The sequence below is a fragment of the Bombyx mori genome, chromosome 2, assembly GCF_030269925.1.
Source record: "Bombyx mori chromosome 2, ASM3026992v2".
NCBI classification, from domain to species: domain Eukaryota; kingdom Metazoa; phylum Arthropoda; class Insecta; order Lepidoptera; family Bombycidae; genus Bombyx; species Bombyx mori.
In genome coordinates this window covers 466,369-491,701 of record NC_085108.1, presented here as the reverse complement: position 1 = coordinate 491,701, position 25,333 = coordinate 466,369, and the positions used below count along the sequence as shown (strand labels likewise).

Here is a 25,333-nt window from a genome sequence, read left to right as displayed (position 1 = left end):
GTGTAGGTCTTTTGTGTTTTCTATGAAGTTTATTAGCTTTTCTTTAAGTCCACTGACATTCAGGCTTGTGGTTTTGTTTGTTAGATTTGCTTTAAAAGGTCTTTTCTTAGAGGTGTTTAGTTTTAGCTTGGCTCTGACAGGTCTATGGTTACTGTTAAAGTTTAAATTATTTATAACTCGACAATCTTGAAAAGCTGTACTTCGATTCGAGAGAATGTAATCTATCTCATTTTTGTAACGACCGTCTGGAGATGTCCACGTCCACCTATTCCTTGGTCGATTTTTATAATAGCTGTTCAATATTTTCAGATTATTCTCGTATGCTAAATGAATCAATTTCTCGCCGTTTCGTGTCCTTTTTCCTGTACTGTATGGCCCCAGCTGTATATCTTCACCCTCTACTCTGTATCCTGTTCGCGCATTAAAGTCTCCCATCACTATGAGGTTGCTGCATGAATAAGTTTTTATTGTTTCTGTTAGCTGCAAATAGAAAGAGTCGATTTCTGTGCTGGTCGCTTGCTCTGTCGGGGAGTAGATTTGCACTATGGACCACATCTCGTCTAAAGGTGGTAACTTTAAATTTAATAAAATGATTCGCTCTGATATGCCTATGAATTCATCTATACATTCTTTTAATTCTTTTTTCACTAAGAAACCTACACCGTATTGGCCCGGTGTGTAACCGTTGTGGTAAAAAGTAAATTCACCGAAGTCTTCCATGTTTTCTCTTATACGTCTCACTTCACTTAAACCAACGATAGACCAGTTTATATTATCTAATGCGAACACAAGTTCTGTCAATTTTTCTTCTGATCGTAGTGAAAGTGTATTATATGTAACGATGTGTAAGGTGCTAGTCCGATGGCGGGATTCTTTGAATAGTTTTTGTGTTGAGTTGGGCAGATTATTTGGAGGGTAGTAGTCATCTTCCCCCACGGTGACTAGCCGGCTTGGGGGGTTTATCTTCAATGTTGATTTATATAAGGAGCTTATTTTTCTTTTTGTTTGGTTCCGGGTGCCTATGTTAGTTCCTGGTTTTTTGGGATCTCAGATAAAGAAGATGACCTTCCTCGTGCTATATAATTTAAAATGTTAGGTTTGATTATTTCTTTTGAACCGGTATTAGGCGGGTTTCTTCCTGGAATTTTGTTTGTGTTCGACTTCTTTTGTGATGACCAATTTGGTGAACCAGACTGATCTCTTTTCCTTTTTTCTCGGCCGACCTCGTATGGTTTCTTTACTACCAATTTGTCGTGCTTCAAATATGCGATGTTTCCCTTTTTACGCTCTTCTTCTACTTTCGGTTGTAGTTGTTTCCTCGTTTCAAGGACACTTTTTGAATAATCTTCTTTCACGTAGATGCCTTGTGGAAGGTTAGGTTTGTTTTTTAGTATAAGATTCTTTTTCCATGTAGTCGTAAAGGTCACTATTATCGGGCGGCTTTTAGTGGATGACGCACCGATTCTATAAATATTACTTACTTCTTGACAGTCCAGAGGGGTGCCTGCTTCTACGATAATCTTCTTTATGTATTCTATAAGATCTATTTCTCTTTTTCCATTTTCTTCGACACCGAAAAAGACTAAATTATTCTTTCGTTTATCTTTATCCAAATACTGTAGCTTTTGTTCTAATTCAGAAATTTTTAATTTGAGGTTTTTATTTTCTTCAGTAAGCGATTCCAATTTTTCATTTAACACCTCCGTAACATTTATTGTGACTGTATTAGTTATTATTAGAGTTTGTTGATTTAGCTTATCTTCTAATTTTGACCATAATATTTCCATATTTTTATCCATTTTCTAGGGTAATTTGGGTTTGTGCAAATGGTAACAGCAAATGATAGAATTTATAATTTTGATGCTTGCCACACTATTGAATATTTCGCTGTCATTCGGCTATTCTTCTTAGTCTATGATTCGGTGTATAGGTTGGCACTATTGTAATAAATATGGCTGATCTAATTTACTTGTTGATGATCTTCCTTGTTTAGTTGTGCACACTTCGATCAAATTTGACGACGAAGAAACTGATTTCGCGCTACTACTTCGATATATTTGAACTTCTTGTGAATGTTCAGGTGAAATAAACACTTGTTTGTACTCGTATGTCACTTAATTGCACTGTTTTGTAATTATTTTATAAGACAATCACTCGATACGTGTTCACCATTAAGCAACCGGAACCGGAAACCAAATTAGTATTATAACGTAACAATTATTACAATATTGAAATGCCCGGAGCGAGTAACTCATTCCCTCTTCACGACACGAACCCCGAATCTCTATTTTCTGAACTCAGTTAAAAAATATGCTAATCAAAATTGTATTCTCTAACCAAACATCGATTTAATTCTATTGACACAACCCTCAAGGGCGGCGCGCGATAAACCGCCCCCGGGGACTGCAGGGGTGCATCGGACCCCCGCTTGGGATTAACTATCATTGAATACGTGTTTGACTTGTTTTTATTTAAATTAAAATGAATTAACACTTGCATTCATTTTTTTTATTGCTTATGTGGGTGGACGAGCTTACAGCCCACGTGGTGTTAAGTGGTTACTGGAGCCCATAGACATCTACAATGTAAATACGCCACCCACCTTGAGATATAAGTTCTAAGGTCTCAAGTATAGTTACAACGGCTGCCCCGCCATTCAAACCGAAACGCATTACTGCTTCAACGCAGAAATAGGCAGGGTGGTGGTACCTACCCGTGCGGACACACAAGAGGTCCTAACACCATTCAGGAGGTATGTCTTAATCATTTTGCATCTACATATTTTACATAACGATATCACGGTATATCTGGCCATGAATCGAGAAAATCTGTATCTCAAAAGACCTTTGAAAACATCAAACAAAGAATTGATTAACCGTCTAACGTTTTAGGATAAGAATACTATTTTTTATGAATTAAAAAGTTGTTTTAAAAATTCCAACTTTTTTAGCATTTAGTAGGAATAGTAGTACAATTCACGTAGCTTTTCTTTATTGCTCTTGTTGGCAAATGATCAAACGGCCTTATGGTAGGTGGTTACCGTCGCGCACAGCCAAGCCGCTGCTTACCATTGAGTACTCTCCACAAAGCTCGTTTAGACATGAGGTCGACTATCAGCAGAAGTTAGCAGTTAAGCATTGGAATACTAGCTTCAAGGAAAAGCAGCTTCCTAAGCATACGATACGTACGCTCTAAAACAGCAAAGATGCATCAAGTGTTCGTATCAAAGGAATATTGATCATAAAAAAATAAACACGCGCCTGATAAAAAACCGGGAGGGTGTCAAACAGATAGCACTCTCCGGGGAGAGCTTATCGGAGGGAAATAGGGGAGTGACTTCCGCGGAAACATCAAGTGTAGACTGATAAGACAGTGGTCGATAGAGTGGGACAATGTCACCCGGCGGATGGAATGGTCCTTTTCTATTATCACTTACCACAGGAGGGTTGTTTTGCTTGTCGATCATATAAACGCTAAAATATTCCCATAATAATATTAAGAAAACTCGGTGTGATAAAGATAAGAATAATAAACAAGAAAACTATTTTATCTGTATTCATCCGTCAGTAAAAACAGAAAATATAAAATCAAATAATATCTCTATATATATTATTACGTGAAGCAAAAACTTGTATCCCTTTTTACGAAAATTGCGCGGACGGAGGAGTATGAAATTTTCCACACTTATAGATAATATAGAGAAGAAGTGCACAATGCTAATATTTTTTAAAAAGAATGCATAAAAGATACATTAAATCAATAAAGAAAACATTAAACACACTACATACATGAGGCTTGTGGAGAGTATTAAGCGGTAGGCAGCGGCTTGGCTCTGCCCCTGGCATTGCTGAAGTCCATGGGCGACGGTAACCACTCACCATCAGGTGGGCCGTATGCTCGTCTGCCTACAAGGGCAATAAAAAAAAAAAAATGTATTTGACGCACACACGCATGCATGCTATTTAATGTCAAACTTTTGTTCTTGACGTCTGTTGTCAAATTGAGATTAAATATTGTTTGTCTTTGTTAATATTTTTATAGTGCAGTCTTGGCGAAATTTGTGATTATAGAAGTATAAAATACAATCATAATAGTGTACAAACTTACAATTCCAATTAATTATGGTCGGATTTCGACTACTGCGGGACCTCTAGTAATATAACTAGTCAGGTCATAAGTATTGTCACACAGTAAAAACTTTTCTTTTAGAATGCTGGCCACAAAAAAAGTTTATTGAATTTGAATTTCGAATTGTTCATGAAAATAAAAATGTATAACTTTTAGAATTTTACTCATTTTTAAATATGGAGTAGGCGCTTAAAGAAGACCGTGTTGCAGTTATTGCGTTGCATCGTTGCGGTTACGCACCAATTCAAATTTTTAACATACTGAAAAATTTGAATATAACCAAAAGATTCGTTTATCGTACCATCAAACGATACAATGAAGACTCTAGTGTAGATGACAGGTCAAGAAGTGGTCGCCCTCGGTCTGTTAGGACTCCAGCAGTGATAAAAGCTGTGAAGGCGCGAATTCAAATAAATCCCAAACGTAAGCAGAAACTGTTGGCCCTTCAGATGGGGTTAAGCAGAATCACGGTGAAAAGGGTGTTAAATGAAGACTTAGGGCTTCGGGCATATCGAAGAAAAACAGGACATCGTTTGAATGCTTGTCTAATGGACCTGAGACTGAAGAGATGCCGCGCTTTGTTGAAGCGGTACGCGGGAAAAAAATATCGGGAAATTCTTTTTTCGGATGAAAAAATTTGTACAGTAGAAGAGAGCTACAACAAACAAAATGATAAGGTGTACGCACACAGTAGTGAAGAAGCGAGCAACCGTATTCCGCGTGTCCAACGAGGTCATTTTCCATCCTCGCTCATGGTATGGTTGGGAGTTTCTTATTGGGGCTTAACAGAGGTACATTTTTGTGAGAAAGGTGTAAAAACGAATGCAGTTGTGTATCAAAATACAGTTCTGACGAACCTTGTGGAACCTGTTTCTCATACTATGTTCAATAACAGGCACTGGGTATTCCAACAAGATTCGGCGCCAGCTCATAGAGCGAAGAGCACACAAGACTGGCTGGCGGCGCGTGAAATCGACTTCATCCGGCACGAAGACTAGCCCTCCTCCAGTCCAGATTTGAATCCGTTAGATTACAAGATATGGCAACACTTGGAGGAAAAGGCGTGCTCAAAGCCTCATCCCAATTTGGAGTCGCTCAAGACATCCTTGATTAAGGCAGCCGCCGATATTGATATGGACCTCGTTCGTGCTGCGATAGACGACTGCCGCGCAGATTGAAGGCCTGTATTCAAAATCACGGAGGTCATTTTGAATAAACTTTAGTGTCATAAGAATCTATGTTTTGTTAAGTTCATTTTGGTATATGAATGGTTACATAATGAATAAACTTATTTCAATTATTTTACATTAAACATGTGACAGAATTTATGACCTGACTATGTATAAAGACGAATTTCCGTTTCTCTTTTCCAAACATTAAAAGGAATGAAGATATCGTTTCACGGAAACCAGAGATGAGTTTATACATTGATTCCTAGCGTCATCCGGTGACCGGAAGTCGTCTGGTGACGCACTGATCCGTGGTATTACATCCGCTATTGGTTATTAAATGTTACAATTGGCTAAAACCGGGAGACAGAGATTTCTTTTCTTCCAAAGATCGTATTATTACGCTCGCTTAGTTTCCTAGCCATAACTTTAGCCCCACATTCAGGGGTGGTGGGGAGTTTCACAGATCGCCACGAGTGGTTATAACCCAGCCTATTATTGCCAAGAAGATTTCAATTTTACTAGAAGTCCCGCAGTAGTCGAAATTCGACTATAATTAATTGGAATTGTAAGTTTGCACACTGTTATGATTGTATTTTATACTTCTATAATCACAAATTTCGCCAAGCCTACACTATAAAAAAAAAAAATTAACAAAGACAAACAATATTTAATCTATTCTCAATTTGACAACAGACGTCAAGAACAAAAGCTTGACAATAAATAATATGCATGCGTGTGTGCGTCAAATACATGGTATGTAGTGTGTGTAATGTTTTCTTTATTGATTTAATGTATCTTTTATGCATTATTTAAAAAAATATATTAACATTGTGCACTTCTTCTCTATATTCTCTATAAGTGTGGAAAATTTCATACTCCTCCGTCCGCGCAATTTTCGTCCATTCCGTGAATCACAGGTGGGTAGATAATAATTAAAAATAACTTTTTCAAACAACGAATGCATCAAGTGTACCCATACAGTCGTAATTTCGCCCCTGTGCAAGTCGAGCTCTATTCAAACTCACCCTGCTATTAGCGCAAGTCAGTGCAGTAGTACCCTGCAATACGTCAGAAGGGATTGTGGAGCAATCCCTCACGGCACACAGATGGGCTGCGATTAATGACGGACGAATCAGGTGCACCCTTAATAAAGGGATTATAGATATTTGAGGGTAGAGCGTAATAGAAAGCTGAATAGGTTTAAAGGTATGAAGTCGTTTTTTAATTCGCAATTGTTTGCAACGTGTCTTCTAATCTATGCATTTTTTTATTGCTTAGATGAGTGGGCGAGCTTACAGACCACCTGGTGTTGAGTGGTTACTGGAGCCCATTGACATATACAACGTAAATGCCACACCCACCTTGAGATATAAGTTCTAAGGTCTCAAGTATAGTTACAACGGCTACCCCATCTTTCAAACCGAAACGCATCACTGCTTCACGGCAGAAATAGGCAGGGTGGTGGTACCTACCGGTGCGAGCTCACAAGAGGTCCTACCTACAATTACAAGTGATTTTACTGTTTAATCTCGGATTTATTAAGCTATAAAGTAGTTTCAATTTATTTCTAGGACTCGCTGAAACCGAATGAGCTCCATCCATCACATGAAAGTTCAATATGGAATCAATGTGGGTCAATCTGACCTCATACCGCAGGGAACATGTTAATGAAGTATGTTAAGGCGATCCTATAGACAATAGAGAGACCTTTCCACCGTAAAACAGTCAACGCCGAATGTCTGGCGGCGGTTAATAAGCCGGACCCAAATGCTTCAGCAGCCTCGAAGAACTCTCCAGAATCTCTTCCAAAAGCACGACCCTCAGCATTGAGGATTTTCGACGCAAGGAGAATAGTCAATAAAATGTAATTTAAAACTTACCAATTTCCCCCTGAGATTTAACCAGATTTGTCTAAGTTGACGGTGCTGTGGCGAAAATTTTGTCCAGAATTTCGACACTTTGTTACAGACCGCCAACATATAAAGCTTGCCACAATTGCACAATTTATATTATTAGATTGCGTCATACTAAATCAACGTTGCCGTCCCAAGCCTCAAGCGCCCTTGATTCACCCATTCAACATTTGATTGGGACCTAAATTCAATTTTATATGAGACGTGAGGAACATCGGCCACTAACTTCGATAGTGCGGGTGTTTGTTTGGTAATTATGTCTGTTTATTTAGCGTGAAAGATATTTGTTTGTCGGAACAGTCGATACTTAGAAGAATAGTATCCCAGAAAAAACGAGCCATAATCTATACTAATATATAAATCTACAGTGGTTTTTACGGATGTTCCGTTATAACTACTGAACCGTGCATTCGATTGACTTGAAACTTGGTATCCCCATGTAGACAATACATGTACTTAATGGATAGGCTAATATTTATATGAGTGTTGGACTCCCTACACCACCTGCGGGGGCGTTAATGATGAGAATCTTTGTGAGAAAAAAAATGTGTGCGTGTACTAGTGTACACACGTAAGAAGTGAAACTTCTTTATGGCCTTATTTTTCGAAAAATGATCTACATGCAACTTTCTAGAAATTGGTTAAATAAAGTTAAATTAGATAAAGTTTAAACAAAAGGATTTTATTATCATAGACATGAATACAAAAAAGTTAAATTAGATAAAGTTTAAACAAAAGGATTTTATTATCATAGACATGAATACAAAAAAGATGGCGCGTAACGGAAAAATGTGACGCGTAACCGAAAAATGTGACGGTAAATTTTTTTCCAACGCCGATAAAGAAGTTTCACTTCAATAATAATGTTAATTTTAAATGGCCAGCGAAGTGGACGGGTACAGCTAGTATGATCATATGAAGGAATCCAATGTCACATATTTTGCCAAAGATAAACCTCTGTGTCTTCATATCAAGCTGGGTATTTTCTATTCCTACCTAATCGTTGGCAGCCTAATGGGCTACTCCAAATACTCGCGGTCTGACAGGTGACCTCACGGGCTCAACCTGACAGATTTTCCTAAAACTGGCCCTAGCATTTGCAGTATTTTGCAGAATCTACCACCGGATAGGAATCCCAACTCACTGAGGAGATTCGGCGAGAAACTCATTGGGCTATGTCTATGGGTTACTTCGCTGTTTGATCTCTTCGTTGTAATTGAAGAATTCGATGAAGACGGTCACAGGGCGATTATATAGAGGTCTCAATACCGCAGAGAAATAGTACTAGAGAAATACAAATGGAAAAATGGTACTTGGGACGTGTTTACTAGTTTTAAAATCCAACACATATCAAGTAATTTACAGGTGTAACCCGACCTCCTAAGTAGAATAGGAACCTCTACAATATTTATCAATTTTGTGTAATACCACCAGAAGCTCTTTTAAAAAAAGAAACTGTGATTGATACTGAGTTAATAGAAATAAAAAATTAAAAGAACTGGTACAAATTATATGTGTTTGCAACTACTAAAGCCAAATTTGTTTTGACGCGTTTTTAGTAATAATAAATTGGTTTATATAAAGACAATACAGTGACGGTAGGCAGCGGCTTGGCTCTGCCCCTGGCATTGCTGAAGTCCATGGGCGACGGTAAGCACTCACCATCAGGAGGGCCGTATGCTCGTCTACCTACATGGGCAATAAAAAAAATGCGGGAGTCTTTAGGCTGCATTTTTATTTATATTGTTTTGGTATTGAGGGGCATGTGTATCATTTCCTCCTGCCGCGTAGGGATACGTCCTGTTTTATGGGGTACGGAGCCCCTTACAATCCAATTGAGACTTTAACCTCAAGCCTCAAAGTTGGCGGCATTAACGTTTCGATGTCCATATAGGCTGATTTGCCTATCGAAAGAGACTCGAACGAGGACTACGCGGTCAGATTAGGCTCGCTGACATGCCATATAAAAACAATTTTCTCCACAAATCCCCTGTTTTCAATGGAGTCTATATAATCAATCCATAACCTTCTGATAGGAGGGGGATGATCTATCAAAGTATGTTAATGCCGCATTGAATAGCACGGGCTTCTGGAAGAGTACCGACTCCTTGATTTCAGAGTTTTCGTGGACATTTTAAAAGGTTACAGTTCAAATTGCTGTAGAGGGGTATACTGGTAGTATATATATGTTTACTGGTGGTACGATCTCTTGTGAGTCCGCACGGGTAGGTACCACTACCCTGCCTATTTCTGCCGTGAAGCAGTAATGCGTTTCGGTTCGAAGGGTGGGGCAGCCGTTGTAACTATACTGAGACTTTAGAACTTATATCTCAAGGTGGGTGGCACATTTACGTTGTAGATGTCTATGGGCTCCAGTAACCACTTAACAACTATGTGGGCTGTGAGATCGTCCACCCATGTAAGCAATAAAAAAAAAATGAAAAATTATTTCTTTCACTTTCAGTGTTAGATAGCCCATTCATTGAGAAAGGCTATATAACATCAAGGTAAGACCAAACAAGTGGAGCACCAATAAAGAATGTTTCAAAATAGGGGTTTAAATAGATCCATAACATTCTATAATTCAAAAATATTTTCACTTTCTCCGTAAATGAAGTGGGGCGTAAAATTTAGCGTTATGCCAAAGTAATTATTCCACGCGGACGGAGTCGCGGGCAACAGCTAGTAATATATAATATAGTCCTCCCCGTATCCGATTATTCTGAAGTCGTGGTCACCCTAACGAGGGCGCCTTAATCCAATGATTTGCGCCATATTACGGTCAGACAGGTTCTTGTAAATCAAAAGGGATTCCGACACCATACCCGGCTTGTTTTATAGTCAGAGGGGCCTTTTGTAAGCCAACTAAGACGAAAGCACCGAGCACTCGATAGTGTGACATCATTGTCGAATATTATTAATCGGAAATATTGAATAAGCAGCATCCATAAGTCGCATTCTCAACCGGCTCACAACCCACATGACCTTAAGCCAGCGTTAAGGCCGTACTAGTTAATTTGATCGTTAAGAATTAAGAAGAAAGGGTACTTTTTACCCTTATTTATAAATTACTAGGTTTGTAATATATTACGTAACTATTAAGACCTGGTCTATTGGCCGATCTTGATAGGAATTTAGTTTTTTTTGTGAAGGAAGGATTACTGATGGCTCGGAGGCCTTTTCATTTCCACTAGGACAGGTGGGCGAGCACGGACTCAGCCAGGAGGGGTGGGATTTGCTAACACCTCAAGGGTAGTTGTTTCGCAAATCTACTAAGACTATAGTCCGATCGCTACCAAACTTCACGGGAGCACTAACCGACTTTTATAAATACTAGATGATGACCGAGCTTAGCTCGTTTTTTTTTGATAACGCCATCTTGTTGTGTCTTTAAAGCGGTTAGTTGCCCTCAATTAAGAAAAATAGTATTATTATTCGCCAATAGATGTCGGGAAGAGTTGATTCTTGAAAACACGAATAAAACAACATTTTCTGAAAATAAATCGTAGCTAGATCGATTTATCGCCCCCGAAATCCCCTGTATACTAAAGTTTATGAAAATCGTTGGAGCCGTTTCCGAGATTCAGATTATATAAATATATATTAATATACAAGAATTGCTCGTTTAAAGGTATAAGATACGCATGACGTGACATAAATGATGCTTATCCCATTATGTAGCCTTTTAAAAATACAATACGGGCAACCCAAATAGAATTAGGCGTCACTTAATCAGTTTTAAGTTACCATTAAATGGATTTTCATTGTATTACATACATAATAATACATTATCTTTCACAAGTCGTCTTCTCGCATTAAAACTGTATAATCTCAAAACTTACTAATTTTACAGGAGAGTGTTTTAAAGGTTTAACATGTGATATTTTTAATATTAATTATCTTTGCAATAATTTTATTTTTTTATTTTTAGCAGTTACATTATCTGTCTTTTAAAGTAAGATAAAATTATGTATTAATTTTGTTAATAGTAGTAGGTAAAAATATTGGTAAACTAAGAAAAAAAAAAAACTAAACTACGCCCTTTTGACAGTATTTATGAGAATAATACTGATGATACCAAATGATTCCGCATATTAATTCAATTTAGAATATTTTTGGAAATTTTTTAATGCGAAAAGACTACTTTTGTAATGGGCAGGCGGTGAGTCACTCACCTATCCTACTCCAGGTTGTAACTGGATTACAAACCGGGGGTAAAGTTATGCCGATTTGAAAGAGCATGTAACATTGTCCCACTTAAATGAAAACACTTTGAGTTAATAGTTGAAGTAGGCTATAGTGACATTTATGTTTAAGCGAATGTGTGTGCTTAGTGAGAGCTTTTTTACGTTCTCGATAGCGAAAAAGTTAACACAATTTTGTATGCAACAGCACACCTAGCGGCAAACGTAGGCAAACGATCCCATTCCATACAAATATGAGCTAACTTTTACGCTATCGAGTCAGTAAGTATCTGCAGTCGGCGTCGATGCGCCACTTCGATAAAGCGGCACGACACGAGAACCCTCTCATCGTGGCCGCCGGTAACTACATTCCCGATCCTGCGGAAAGAATGGAAAGCAGTCGACGTCGCCCCAAACACGTCATTTCGGATCCTCCCGATCCACTAACGGTGCTTTTAAGTACCTCAAGCAACGGTCATCGTTCTCGTCGAACCCGTCGCTCGTGACGATGGGCTCGACGAGTAAATTAACCCTCAGACACAGCCCACTGAGTTTCTCGCCGGATCTTCTCAGTGGGTCGCGTTTCCGATCCGGTGGTAGATTCTGCGAAGCACGGCTCTTGCTAGGGTTCGTGTTAGCAACGTCGTCAGGTTTGAGCCCCGTGAGCTCACCTACTAGTTAAGGTTCCGCTAATATAGCCTCTCAAGGCTATCAGCTTAGGTAGGAAAAAAAAAAAACGCTATAGAAAACGTTAAAAAACTCGCAATAAGCACACGAATGTCAGAATTGAGGATAAGAGAGTTACAAGAGAGGTCGCGGCTGGTGCGCAGTCCGCGGCGCGCCCGTGTGGGGGGGGATCGCGTCAATTTTACGGCGCATTTCTTTGACATCACACGCTCGACGGAGCGCACTTATCGTTTGTCGGCCCCTTCGTCTGTATTGTGCGCGGAAAACGTCAGATGTTCGTGAGCCGTTCTGATGTTAAGTGCTTTTTTGATGTGAGATGTCTGATTTTGTTGTTTTTTTTTATGCGCGATAAAGTGTAGTATTTTCTTGCCTACCTATCTACCAGTAACCTTGGGATACTATTCTGACTTCACTGCGACTGATGAGCTTGCTAGGCTCAGCTTGGGAGAACTTACTAACGTTTATCATAGCAAGAGCAGTGGCCCCACTGAATCTACCAACAGTAGTTCATGTTCAAACATGAAGTTATTGTGAAAAAGGAAAAAGCTTTAAAATTTCGTGATCCTTTTTACTAAACAACGACACAGCCCACCTGGTGTTAAGTGGTTACTGGAGCCCATAGACATCTACAACGTAAATGCGTCACCCATCTTGAGATATAAGTTCTAAGGTCTCAGTATAGTTACAACGGCTGCCCCACCCTTCTTCATGTATATTTTTGTTATCTCTATCCTGTTTTAGTCTCTTCTTCAGAGTTATTTTGTATATTTGAATTGAATGTATGTACGGTAGGCAGCAGTTCGGCTCTGCCCCTAGCACTGGTGACGTCCATGGTCGATAGTAACCACTCACCATCAGGTGAGCTGTATGCTCGTCTGCCTAGAAAAGCAATAAAAAATTTAAGCTTTGCAAATCTAAAGATTGTTTGTCACACCAGTATAACATGATGTCTTAATATGCTCATTCCAGATTTGAATAGAACTTTTTTGTCTAGTTTTTATTTTATTTTTATAAACTTATTATTCTTGTGGATAGTGAAGTGTTTAAAAATAAAAAATCGCTGTCACTGATGCAGAATTCGAACCCTTATCCGTTAGTTTCCTGCCGGGGGTAAACACCGAAACAAACAATTCAATTATTCCATGTAATCGCGTGTAATGATTGCGAGATATTTACACTGGGCTGCATCAAATGATCTTTGTCTGTTGGACGCTTGGGGAAACGAGTTTACGGGCCGTTTGACTGTAAATGGTAACCGTGGACTGTAAAACTTAAGGTTCAGTAATTTTTTTTGTGTGATTTATTTCACTACTAGCTTTTGCCCGCGACTTCGTCTGCGTGGAATAGTTCACAAATAATGCTTTATTTTAGAACAAATTTGGTTAGCATAAAAAACGTTATAGTGAGCCAACCTTAACATATAGACATATGCTGTCCCGGACTTTTTTTTAGATTTTTTAAAGGGGAACAATTCTGTCATACATTATTTTAGCGAAACTTTAACCGTTTCTGCAGCGCACGCAGCGGAAGCTCTCAAAAGGGAAAAAATCCCGATTTTGAAACATTCTTTATTGATACTCCGCTTGTATTGGTCTTAGCGTGATGTTATATAGCCTACAGCCTTCCTCGATAAATGGGCTATTTAACACTGAAAGAATTTTTCAAATCGGACCAGTAGTTCCTGAGATTAGCGCGTTCAAACAAACAAACTCTTCAGCTTTATAATATTAGTATAGACACAGACACAGTTTTTTTTTTATGATTGAAGGATTACTGGTGGCCCGGTGGCCTTTCCAGTTTCACCAGGACACGTGGGCGAGCAAAGGCTCAGCCAAGAGGGGAGACACAGTCTTCTTAAATGCGAGGCCACGACCGCTTCTTATACCTTCATAGTTCAAGAACCTAATTTAGAGCACTTACCGGTTTTGACTTGGTACTTGAGCGTAGCCTTGCAGTCTTCGAGGAGTTGCTTCAGAGGGAGAGGCTCATCGTGCAGCTCCAAGTCTAGGAGCTTCTGCATCTCTTCGGGCATCTTGAACTCCAAGATCTGGCGAAAATGGGTCAATTTATACTGATGGTAGGACCTTTTATCAGTCCGCGCGGGTAGGTACCACCGCCCTGTCTATTTCTGCCGTGAAGCAGTAATACGTTTCGGTTTGAAGGGTGGGGCAGCTGTTGTAACTATACTGAGATTTTAGAACTTATATCTCAAGGTGGGTGGCCGCGTTTACGTTGTAGATGTCTATGGGCTCCAGTAACCACTTAACACCAGGTGGGCTGTGAGCTCGTCCACCCATCTAAGCAATTAAAAAAATCGGTTTACGGCTAATACGTCGCACAGTTAACAGGACCAAAGAAACAAAACTCAATTATACTAATTGTTAAAGAAATATCTCATACTAGCTTTTGCCCGCGACTTCGTCCGTGTGGAATAGTTACTTTGGCGTAACGCTAAATTTTACCCGCCTCTTCATTTACGTAGAAAGTGAAAATATTTTTATATAATAGAATGTAAAAGACCTATTTAAGGTAGCAAAATCACGCTTTTTAACAGATTTCAAAAGAGGAAGTTATCAATTCGACCATAAATTTTTATCTATGTATATTCACCGATTTCTTTATTGATGCTTCGCTTGCATTGGCCTTAGCGTGATGTCATATATAGCCTATAGCCTTCCTCAATAAAAGAGCTATCTGACAGTGAAATCGGACCAGTAGTTCCTGATATTAGCGCGTTCAAACAAACAAACTCTTCATCTTTATAATATTAGTATAGGTTTGAATAGCCCGCAATGTAAGACATCATCCGAGTTAGGTCTCTCACCTTTCATGCCGGTCGTCAGCCGATCTTTAATTGATTTACATTGCGCGTCAAACAAAAACCATTAAATTGTACCATGGCTTAAACGACACAGTATTTTTTTTATTTAGTTAAAACACATTTTTTGCCATTTTTAGTTGTGTAAAGTGTAGGACTCAGTAGAGGTCCTACCACCAATAGTGAAATTATTATTTTATTAACAATTGCATGTATACTGGTGGCCCAGAGGTCTTTCCAGTTTCACCAGGACAGGTGGGCGAGCAAAGGCTTAGCCAGGAGGGGTGGGATTTGCTATCAGCTGCCCCAGTGCCTCAAAAGGGACCTAACAGCTCAAGAGCAGCTGCTTCGCGAATGAATCTACCACCGGATCGGAAACGCGACCCACTGAGAAGATCCGGCGAGACACTCAGTGGGCTGTGTCTATGGATTAACGGTCACTGTCTGGACTAGCTGGCACACCTGAAGTTCAGAACAGATCGTGAATGACGTCACACCGTAAGAAACATAAGGTCTTAGTTTCCTGTCCCACTTCACTCACCCCGTGATCTCTTACCTTTTCATTCCTGTCGTTGACCTTTTGCACGAAGTCGAGGAGCACGTCCACCACCCTGGCGAGGAACTCCCTGGTCTGCATATTGGCATCCTCGCGGTACGGCAGAATGGCTGTGAGCATCGACAGTTATTTTAGCTGACTTCACAAAAGAAGAGAAAGAAGGGAAGATTTGACTGTGTTTTTGTCGTATGTTGTTACACCTCTGTTTTTTTTTAAATGATCCAATTTTGATGATTAATTTATCTAATTAAAGACTAGTTTTTAAATAACATTAAAAAATCTGACCAGTAGTCTTTGAGTTCCAATGCACACATTGAATTAACTTCGAAATAGGGATGATCGATATTAGAAAAACATCTATGTTTTTGGTAGGAAACAAAACTGTCTATTTTATTTATTATACGTGTTTATTAATTAAAACTACGTTTTACGGATTATAAGTGAGCATTTAATTATTGGACTTTGACTCCGACATCACACTTCACAATTTACACTTTCTTAATTTCACACATATTTATGTAGTACAGCTTACTTCGATTACGTTAATCAGTGTCATCTGGCTTAAAATAGTAGTATTACTTAGGGACTCACTAACTAGAAAGTACATCCCGTTAGATGGCCCCAAAAGATATGTAGAAGTTTCGATAATTCAATATTTTATTCTCATAGTTCGTTTTTTACGTACATCGTTTTTTTTGTTTTTTTTTTTATTGCTTATATGGGTGGACGAGCTCACAGCCCACCTGGTGTTAAGTGATTACTGGAGCCCATAGACATCCACAACGTAAATGCGCCACCCACCTTGAGATACAAGTTCTAAGGTCTCAAGTATAGTTACAACGGCTGCCCCACCCTTCAAACCGAAACGCATTACTGCTTCACGGCAGAAATAGGCAGGGCGGTGGTACCCGGTCGGTTCTCGGCCCCCTCTTGTGGAATATCGGGTACGACTGGGTGCTGAGGGGCGCCCTCCTCCCGGGCCTCCGCGTTATTTGTTACGCGGACGACACGTTGGTCGTGGCCCGGGGGGATGATTTTAGGGAGTCTGCCCGTCTCGCCACAGCGGGAGTGGCCCTCGTCGTCGGAAGGATAAGGAGTCTGGGTCTCGACGTGGCGCTCAGTAAATCCGAGGCTCTGTGGTTTCACGGGCCGCGGAGGGCGCCACCAGTTGACACCCACATCGTGGTTGGAGGCGTCCGGATAGGGGTCGGGGTGCAGTTGAAGTACCTCGGCCTCGTGTTGGACAGCCGGTGGGCTTTTCGTGCTCACTTTGCGGAGCTGGTCCCCCGATTGATGGGGACGGCCGGTTCTTTGAGCCGGCTGCTCCCGAATATTGGGGGACCGGATCAGGTTGTGCGCCGCCTCTACGCGGGGGTGGTGCGATCGATGGCCCTGTACGGTGCACCTGTGTGGGCTGAGCCGCGCAACCGGGCCACTATGGCTCGGTTTCTGCGCCGGCCGCAGCGCACCGTTGCCATCAGGGTCATCCGCGGATATCGCACCGTCTCCTTCGAGGCGGCGTGTGTTTTGGCGGGGACGCCGCCATGGGAGCTGGAGGCGGAGTCGCTCGCTGCCGACTATCGGTGGCGCAGCGAGCTCCGTGCTCGGGGCGTGGCGCGTGTCCCCGAGAGTGAGCTGAGGGCGCGGAAGGCCCATTCTCGGCGGTCCGTGCTCGAGTCGTGGTCGAGGCGATTGGCCAACCCCACGTGGGGGCTACGGACCGTCGAGGCGGTTTACCCGGTCTTTGATGACTGGGTGAATCGTGGCGAAGGACGTCTCACCTTTCGTCTGGTGCAGGTGCTGACCGGGCACGGATGCTTCGGGAAGTACCTGCGCCGGATAGGGGCTGAGCCGACGACGAGGTGTCACCATTGTGGACACGACCTGGACACGGCGGAGCATACGCTCGCTGTCTGCCCCGCTTGGGAGGTGCAGCGCCGTGTCCTGGTCGCAAAGATAGGACCTGACTTGTCGCTGCCTGGCGTCGTGGCGTCGATGCTTGGCAGCGATGAGTCATGGAAGGCTATGCTCGACTTCTGCGAGTGCACCATCTCGCAGAAGGAGGCGGCGGGGCGAGTGAGGGAAAGCTCTCCTCACTACGCAGAAACCCGCCGCCGCCGAGCAGGGGGTCGGGACCGGGGTCGTATCCGTGACCTGGCCCCCTAAGAGCTAGGGGTCCCACCCGTTTTGTGCGGGGAGAGACCCAGACGTGGGGTGGCGTGCTTGCACGCTCACCCGCAATAGGAAGCCGGGTGATGGCAGACCGCGTTCCCCCGACCGCTCTGGGGGAAGGTGTAACGCGGCGCCATCAAAGCGGGCTCTCGGCCCGCTGAACGAGGGAACCGGTGGTCGTTTCGCTGGCGGCCACCGGTCCGGCGTCCGTGGGACGGTGGGATGGATGTAATGTGCTCTGCGTCAACCCTGTCCCGCCGTTTCAATAGCCCCGACTGGGCTCCGGCCCGGTCCGAGGTAGGGCGCCGGTTGTGAGCGGCAGGAGTTTTTAGTGAGGTTCAACTCCCACATACCCCACCTGCCGCGCGGGTGGGGATCCGGCGATTTTCTCCTGTGGAAAAAAAACAAAAAGGGCGGTGGTACCCACCCACGCAGACTCACAAGAGGTCCTACCACCAGTAATTACGCAAATTATAATTTTGCGAGTTTCATTTTTATTACACGATGTTATTCCTTCGCCGTGGAAGTCAATCGCGAACATTTGTCGAGTACGTATTTCGTTAGAAAAATTGGGATCCGCCTGCGAGATTCGAACACCGGTGCATCGCTCAACACGAATGCGCCGGACGTCTTATCCTTTAGGCCACGACGACTTCAATCATGTTTCGATGTGTCGATGTTATCGAAACCAAAATATCGATAGTAAAACATCGATGAATATCGATCATCCCTACTTCGACATACATTGACGATTTTCTCATTTGTATAAGTCGATTTCTTTGTTGTTAAATTATTTTGTTTAAATCATGTTGTTTAGATTATTATTAAGTTTCCTTGAGTGATTACACTACGGACACTTTGAGACAGCCGATGATACATTCGATATACTGTCTTTTGGATCCAGATACTCTAGAGAACTGTACACGACAGTGATATAAATGATCATTCAAATCGACAAACTTGTCCATATATGTATATGTAATTTAAGAAAATATAAATCTTATTAGACTGATAATCTGAAGGAAGCTTTTCAGAATTTATAATGGGATATTTTTCGTATAATTCTTAAAATATTTAAGCATTTTTGAACCTTATTTCCAACGAGATAAAAACAAAATAGTGTTTTGTTTTAAATAATAATTTTATACTCATATAGTAGTCTTATTTCAAAATATTCTTAAACAATCAAGCGATTCGGAACTTTATTCATAGCACGTTAGGAAAAATCAGTTCAAATTTGGAAGTTTATTTTTCTTTTATTTCAGAATGGAAGTTTTCCACTTGCCGCTCCTTTAAAAAATTCAGTCGATTTTGAATCTAACTGCTATGTTCATAAGAGCCACACCGGATTAACGTGTGTCTCTATATACGATTGTAGATTACTCCATTGTTATGAAAGAGGTATTCATCCATTGTTTGGTTCTCGTTTAGAAGATTGATTATTTGTCTTTGACTTTTGGCGCGAGAGACATCAGTCATCTATCATTATTAAAAAGGAAATCTAAAAATGCCCGCAATGCCAGGATTTTTTTTTTTTCAAAATGATGTCAATGTCAGTAATGATGCCAGTAAATTGACACAGTGGCAATCAAGACATAAACGTACAAAAAAAATAAAGATATGTATATGAAAATAGCTTTGTTACTCGATGCGATTTTTTTTTTTTTTTTTTTTTTATTGCCTAGATATGTGGACGAGCTTACAGCCCACCTGGTGTTAAGTGCTTACTGGAACCCATAGACATCTACAACGTAAATGCGCCACACACCTTGAGATATAAGTTCTAAGGTTTTAAGGTATACAACGGCTGCCCCACCCTTCAAGCCGAAACGCATGACTGCTTCACGGCGTGAAATAGGCGGGGCGGTGGTGCCTACCCGTGCGGACTCACAAGAGGTCCTACCACTAGCGTCGAACCTGCTATCTCAAGATTGAATTTAAGACAGTTGTACCACTGAGCTTACCGTGGGAATTGCCACCTACATGAAATGCTCTTTAGATGCCGACACTCGACTACACGACTTGGATAGGGGGGAAATGTAGAAGCAGGAGAAAGGTTATCACTAATCCTTTGATAGTGACCAAGTCATTGCCAACCCAGAGACCTGACACGTGGTCTAGAACTTCACCCATCGATCTCTTTACTGGTGGTAGGACCTCTGAGTCCGCGCGGGTAGGTACCACCACCTTGCCTATTTCTGCCGGGAAACAGTAATGCGTTTCGGTTTGAAAGGTGGGACAGCTGTTGTAACTATACTGAGACCTTAGAACTTATATCTCAAGGTGGGTGGCGCATTTACGTTGTAGATGTCTATGGGCTCCAGTAACCACTTAACACCAGGGGGACTGTGAGCTTGTCCGACCATCTAAGCAATAAAAAATTATTGTAAATAGACATGCTTAACAAAAACCGACTTCAAATAGAAAAAGAAAAAGAAATTCCAAAACAAATCAATATACACTAAAAACAATGATCATCGAAATCGATTGACCCAGTCAAAAGTTATGAGGTAACAAACATAAAAAAAACCCTGCAGTAGAATAGAGAACCTCCTCCTTTTTTGAAGTCGGCTAAAAATAATCTTCCCGCATTATGCCACGGTAGTACGAGCAGCATCCGGCATTTACCGTTAGGCCTACTGGGTAAATTCGCGCGGGTAGGTACCGCTATACAACTGCAAAGAAGTCATGGGTTCCGGCTTCAAGAGTTCATCCGTCACCCAATAGAATTGAGACTTTGACCTCAAGTCTCAAGGCGAGGGCTGCGTTCACGCTGTGATGTCTAAAGGCTCCTATCGCTCGAAATCCAGTGGCCTGGTGGTACCGCAATAAAAAAATCTCTAACACTTCTTTTGGCATATCTATAGAACCTACGACCGCTGAAGCAGATGCAGTCTTGAGCGGAGGCCGCGCACTGGAAAACTTAATATGGGGCACCCCCTACCAGGGCGGGCGACCATTGTCAAGGGACCATCCGCAAATTCAGTGACAAAAATTGCGAGAGACTTATCTCCAGCAGTGGACAACAGTGTTTTATTGTGCTTAATGCTAGCGTGGTATGGACATGTGATGCGTAGAGAGAAGATGATAATGACTAGGAGATGAATGAAAATGTTAGTGTAAGATCTGTTGAATGTTAGAGGAAGTCTTTTTGTTTCTCGAGCGCTATGACATGTCCTTCTTCAAACGAGGCTTGTGGAGAGTATTAAGCGGTAGGCAGCGACTTGGCTCTGCCCCTGGCATTGCTGAAGTCCATGAGCGACGGTAACCACTCACCATCAGGTGGGCCGTATGCTCGTCTGCCTACAAGGGCAATAAATATAAAAAAAAGTCTGAGAGTGGCACCTGTGACAGAGAAGCTGAGAAGTGCGCGTTTGGGATGGTATGGACATGTGATGAGACGAAATGAAAATGAGGTTGGTAAGAGAGTGTTAACTGTGAATGTGGAAGGATATAGAGGAAGAGGTAGACCTAAGAAGAAATGGATGGATTGAAAGACGATATGGGTAAGTGGGGAATGAGCGAAGAAATGGTATATGATAGAAGAGTATGGAAGGAGAAAACATGTCGCGCTTACCCCAGGTGACTGGGAAAAGGGCAGGATAATGAAGAAATGATGGTAGTGCAAGACAAAAGGGGAAGAGCTCGACCGAAGATGAGATGGATGGAGTGTGTGAATGACTATATGAGAGAAAGAGAAGTATTGACATGACGGCTGATAGAGAAGAATGGAATAGAAAAATTCGCTGTGCCGAACCCATTTAGTGGTATAAGGCGTAGACAAAGAAGATTGTGCTTAATGGCCACAATTTAATGAGGAAATAATCATTCATCAAGAACCTTAATCGTGAAACTACGAATCAAATTGAGAGGGTAAAAAACACCCCTAGCTCTCCCAGACATAATCCTCAGTAAGTTGACACTATCACTAAACTGTCAGATACATACGTAGAGCGTGATGCTCGTCCGGACACTCCCTGTACACTTGAAGCCAGATGTCCGTAGAGTGACAATGAATTTGCGATACGACATTAAAATTACGTCTTTATAAAAAGGACACTCTCAAAGATATATCTATGTAAGTTTTGTGTTGACGTTGACAGAAACATTAATACATATATGGGTATATATCAGATCAGCATTCAACCATAAGAGGGAGCCACGAGTGGGACAAAGAAAAAAACGTGTTTTTTCTCGATCGGAATAAAAATATAAAATTAAAATTCATTAAAACTCTTTGTGAATTAGCTTTATTATAAAAGTGAAATGGACGAATAGTAAAGCATGAATATTTAATTGTCGATTCTCTGTTTTAGTTTAGTAGTTACTTCATTAGTTGATATTTGTTAAGTAAAAGATATCTGTATTTAATAAATCAAACTCTGTTTTAGATGAATCACATAGTGTTTTGCTTTAAGAAGAAATATAATAGATAATCTTATATCTATTTAGTTTTTTATTAGGTGGGTCCAACGGGCTCCCGTCTTAGCTGTGTTAAGTGAGGTGGGAAACGTGAAGTCGATATGTGAACCGTATGGTATATCTGGTCCGCCCTTCAAACCGGAAATCATTACTGTTTCGGGGTCCGAAATAGGCAGGACTGCGGTACCTACACGTGCGGGCTTACATCATGCATACTGCTTATTTCTGCCGAGAAGCAGTAATGCGTTTCGGTTTGAAGGGCGGGGCAGCCGTTGTAACTACACTGAGACCTTAGAACTTATATCTCAAAGTGGGTGGCGGTATTTACTTTGTAGATGTCTATGGGCTCCGGTAGCCACTTAACACCAGGTGGGCTGTGAGCTCGTCCACCCACGTAAGCAATAAAAAACCACCAGTAATTAGGTAAATTTATAAATTTTGGTACCTTTCTGCGCGAATCGAACACCAGTCTATTGGCATCGCTCGATACGTGTAAGCCGAGCGTCTTATCCTTCAGGCCACTACGACTTCAAAACATGGTAAAGCAGCTCAAGCAAATGTACGTGTATTTTTTTAATTATATTCTATACTATAGAATCTATGGGGACGTAGTCTGCAGCCCCATGGGCTACCATAAACAACAGTAGTGCTAACAATTAAACCAAGCAGTTGGCCATTTTTGGTAAAAGCGCTCTCTGGAATTTCGAACGCTTCAACTAAAGTAGTTTGTATATTAAAGAAAAGCATTTCGATTATTCAAACCACAACATGTTCACTGCACAATAATCACTAATTTTAAAGTCTTAAGATACATTTTCGGATAACGTCTTGCTCGTATTTTCCGCAATACGAAAATAGCCTAAGCATAAAATAAGTCGCATATGACAAAGACCCTTAGCTCTGTTAAAATGAAGACCATTATCAAATGATTCGTTGTATCGAAAAATTTCCCGGGAAAGAATTTATTTGTCAAGCATTACATCGCAGACCAGATGTTTTCGTTCCAACAATACACTTTATGTAAATAAAAGAAACACTTTCAACTCTGTGTCCATAGCAGTAAGGGCGTTAACGAAAGCAAAAAGAATAACAAAATGGGGGAATTTCGTGTGCAGTTGATGTTTTGGACGACGTAAGCCGATTGGAATTGATGTTAAGAGATGCGTGATGATCCCTTTATTATTGACACTGGCAGACGTCCCGTTTGATTGTAAGCTTTAATGCGGCTTTAGGCCGGCGTGGATTCTTCACTGAGAATGATCTAATGTTTCCTTCGATTTCCGCGAGTCATGGATAGAACTAGAAATAGTTTTTTACTGTTTTATCTCGTGTTTCTTACTGACTTTGACTTTGGCAAGAAGAAGAATAAAAATGGCCCACTCGGCTATGCGTCGGTGGCTTGCGTCCTGCGGCGACAATTACTGCATTAAAACATTAGAATGTCAATAATTGTACCGCTTACCCTCTTCAAAATTACAACAACTAATAAAACATTACACACTACATTTTTTCTAGCATACGCGCAAAAGGAAATGAGAAAAAACATTCTTGCACTCACAGAATAGCCCGAGTCAACGGTTTATATTAAAAACTTTCAACCCTCTTGAGGGTCGTGGGGCAGGAGCGACCCCTCGTCTATACAGCGCAAGCTATGCTATAACATATTTCACTGTCTTTACACTCATGGATATCAACAATGCCACAGTCGTGGTCGTGCCAGAAGTCGTCGTGGCCTATAAGGTACTATAGGCCATAGTAATTACTGGTGGTAGGACATCTTGAGAGTCCGCGCTGATAGGTACCACTACCCTGCCTATTTCAATCATGAAGCAGTAATGCGTTTCGGTTTGAAGGGTGGGGCAGCTGTTGTAGCTATACTGAGACCTTAGAACTTTTATCTCAAGTTGGGTGGCGCACTTACGTTGTAGACGTCTATGGGCTCCAGTAACCACTTAACAGGTGGGCTGTGAGCTCATCCACCCAGTAGAGTAATAAAAAAAAATTGCTTTCTGCTGAAGAATCTTCTTAAATCTCGTTTGACAAAGAGTTTTATTTTTTTATTGCCTAGATAGCTGGACGATCTTACGGCTCACTTGGTGTTAAGTGAACACCGAATCCCATAGACATGAACAATGTAAATGCTGCCACTCAATTTGAAACATTACAGTACAAAGGCTGCCCCGCCCTTCAAACCGAAACGCATTACTGCTTCCGCATTACTGAGATGAAGGGATAATCTCGAAAAATTCCTCAAAGGACCACTCGCCATTCATATGTCTACAGTTGTCTGTCTATAGACCCAGTACCGTGTCATGTGGCCTATTTTCAAGACTACCCAACAGTAAAGAAAGCGTAGGTCTTTATTGCAGTAAAAAGCTATTAAACATTATATAGCTCCTCGTCGCGTAGCTCAACTACTGTAGAGCACAATCCACGTCCCGCGTCTCCCTCCGCCGATTAGTTACAGTTCAGCGCTTGCATTCTCAATAAACAAACAGGCACAGATGTTTCGGGGTTATAACTATAGTGATTTTAATTAAAAATTCCTCATCTCCTTTAATACGTAGATAATTTTACGCGCGTGTGTGTGTTCGTGATTGACAAATGTGCGTTTGGTTATAGGGTCTCAGTCTAGAGTCGGTCATGGTAGAATTGAGTACGGGATATAGTCAAAATTGCATTAGGCCGGTAATTTGCAATAACATCCTGCTACCAAAATGATTAATGAGAGTTTTTAAACGTTCTCGATCGCGTTAAAGTTAACTCAAATTCGTAGCGAGTTAGAACACTATCTATCTATATAAAAATGAATTGCTGTTCGTTAGTCTCGCTAAAACTCGAGAACGGCTGGACCGATTTGGCTAGTTTTGGTCTTGAATTATTCGTGGAAGTCCAGAGAAGGTTTAAAAGGTAGATAAATATGAAAATGCTCGGAATTAAATAAAAATAGCAATTTTGTTTTTCCTCTGATGTGTCCCCGTCGGACGGATTCCTTTTGTTTGTTTTAAGTTTATTTTATACTAAGGTCTTTTGTTTATCGATTGAGGCACTACGAAGTCTGCCGGGTCAGCTAGTAGACAAATAAAATAATATTTATTCACCTTGTTAACATTAAAATTGAATGCGCTTTGATCGTAAGCAAGAAATGCAAAACAAAAACAACTTCGTAGTCTTAATAGCTCGCCAGATACACATACCCCTAAGCGCACAATAACAAAGCACCAACGCGAACTCTGTAAGTATAGCATTCTCAAATATCCTTCGTGTGTCAGACGAGCTTT

General features: G+C 41.1%; 1 protein-coding gene across 2 annotated transcripts in view; it reads right to left on the bottom strand.

The window, feature by feature from the left end:
* The window catches only part of LOC101746611 (glutamate decarboxylase), a 65,960-nt gene that overhangs the window by 30,127 nt on the left and 10,500 nt on the right, over window positions 1-25,333 (bottom strand). For both annotated transcript variants that reach the window (XM_004924977.5, XM_038016648.2), the window contains 2 exons: window positions 15,459-15,568; window positions 14,005-14,131 (listed from right to left, as the gene is read on the bottom strand). In XM_004924977.5, coding sequence (XP_004925034.4) covers window positions 14,005-14,131; window positions 15,459-15,568 — 237 coding nt within the window. The remainder of the gene's footprint in view (window positions 1-14,004; window positions 14,132-15,458; window positions 15,569-25,333) is intronic.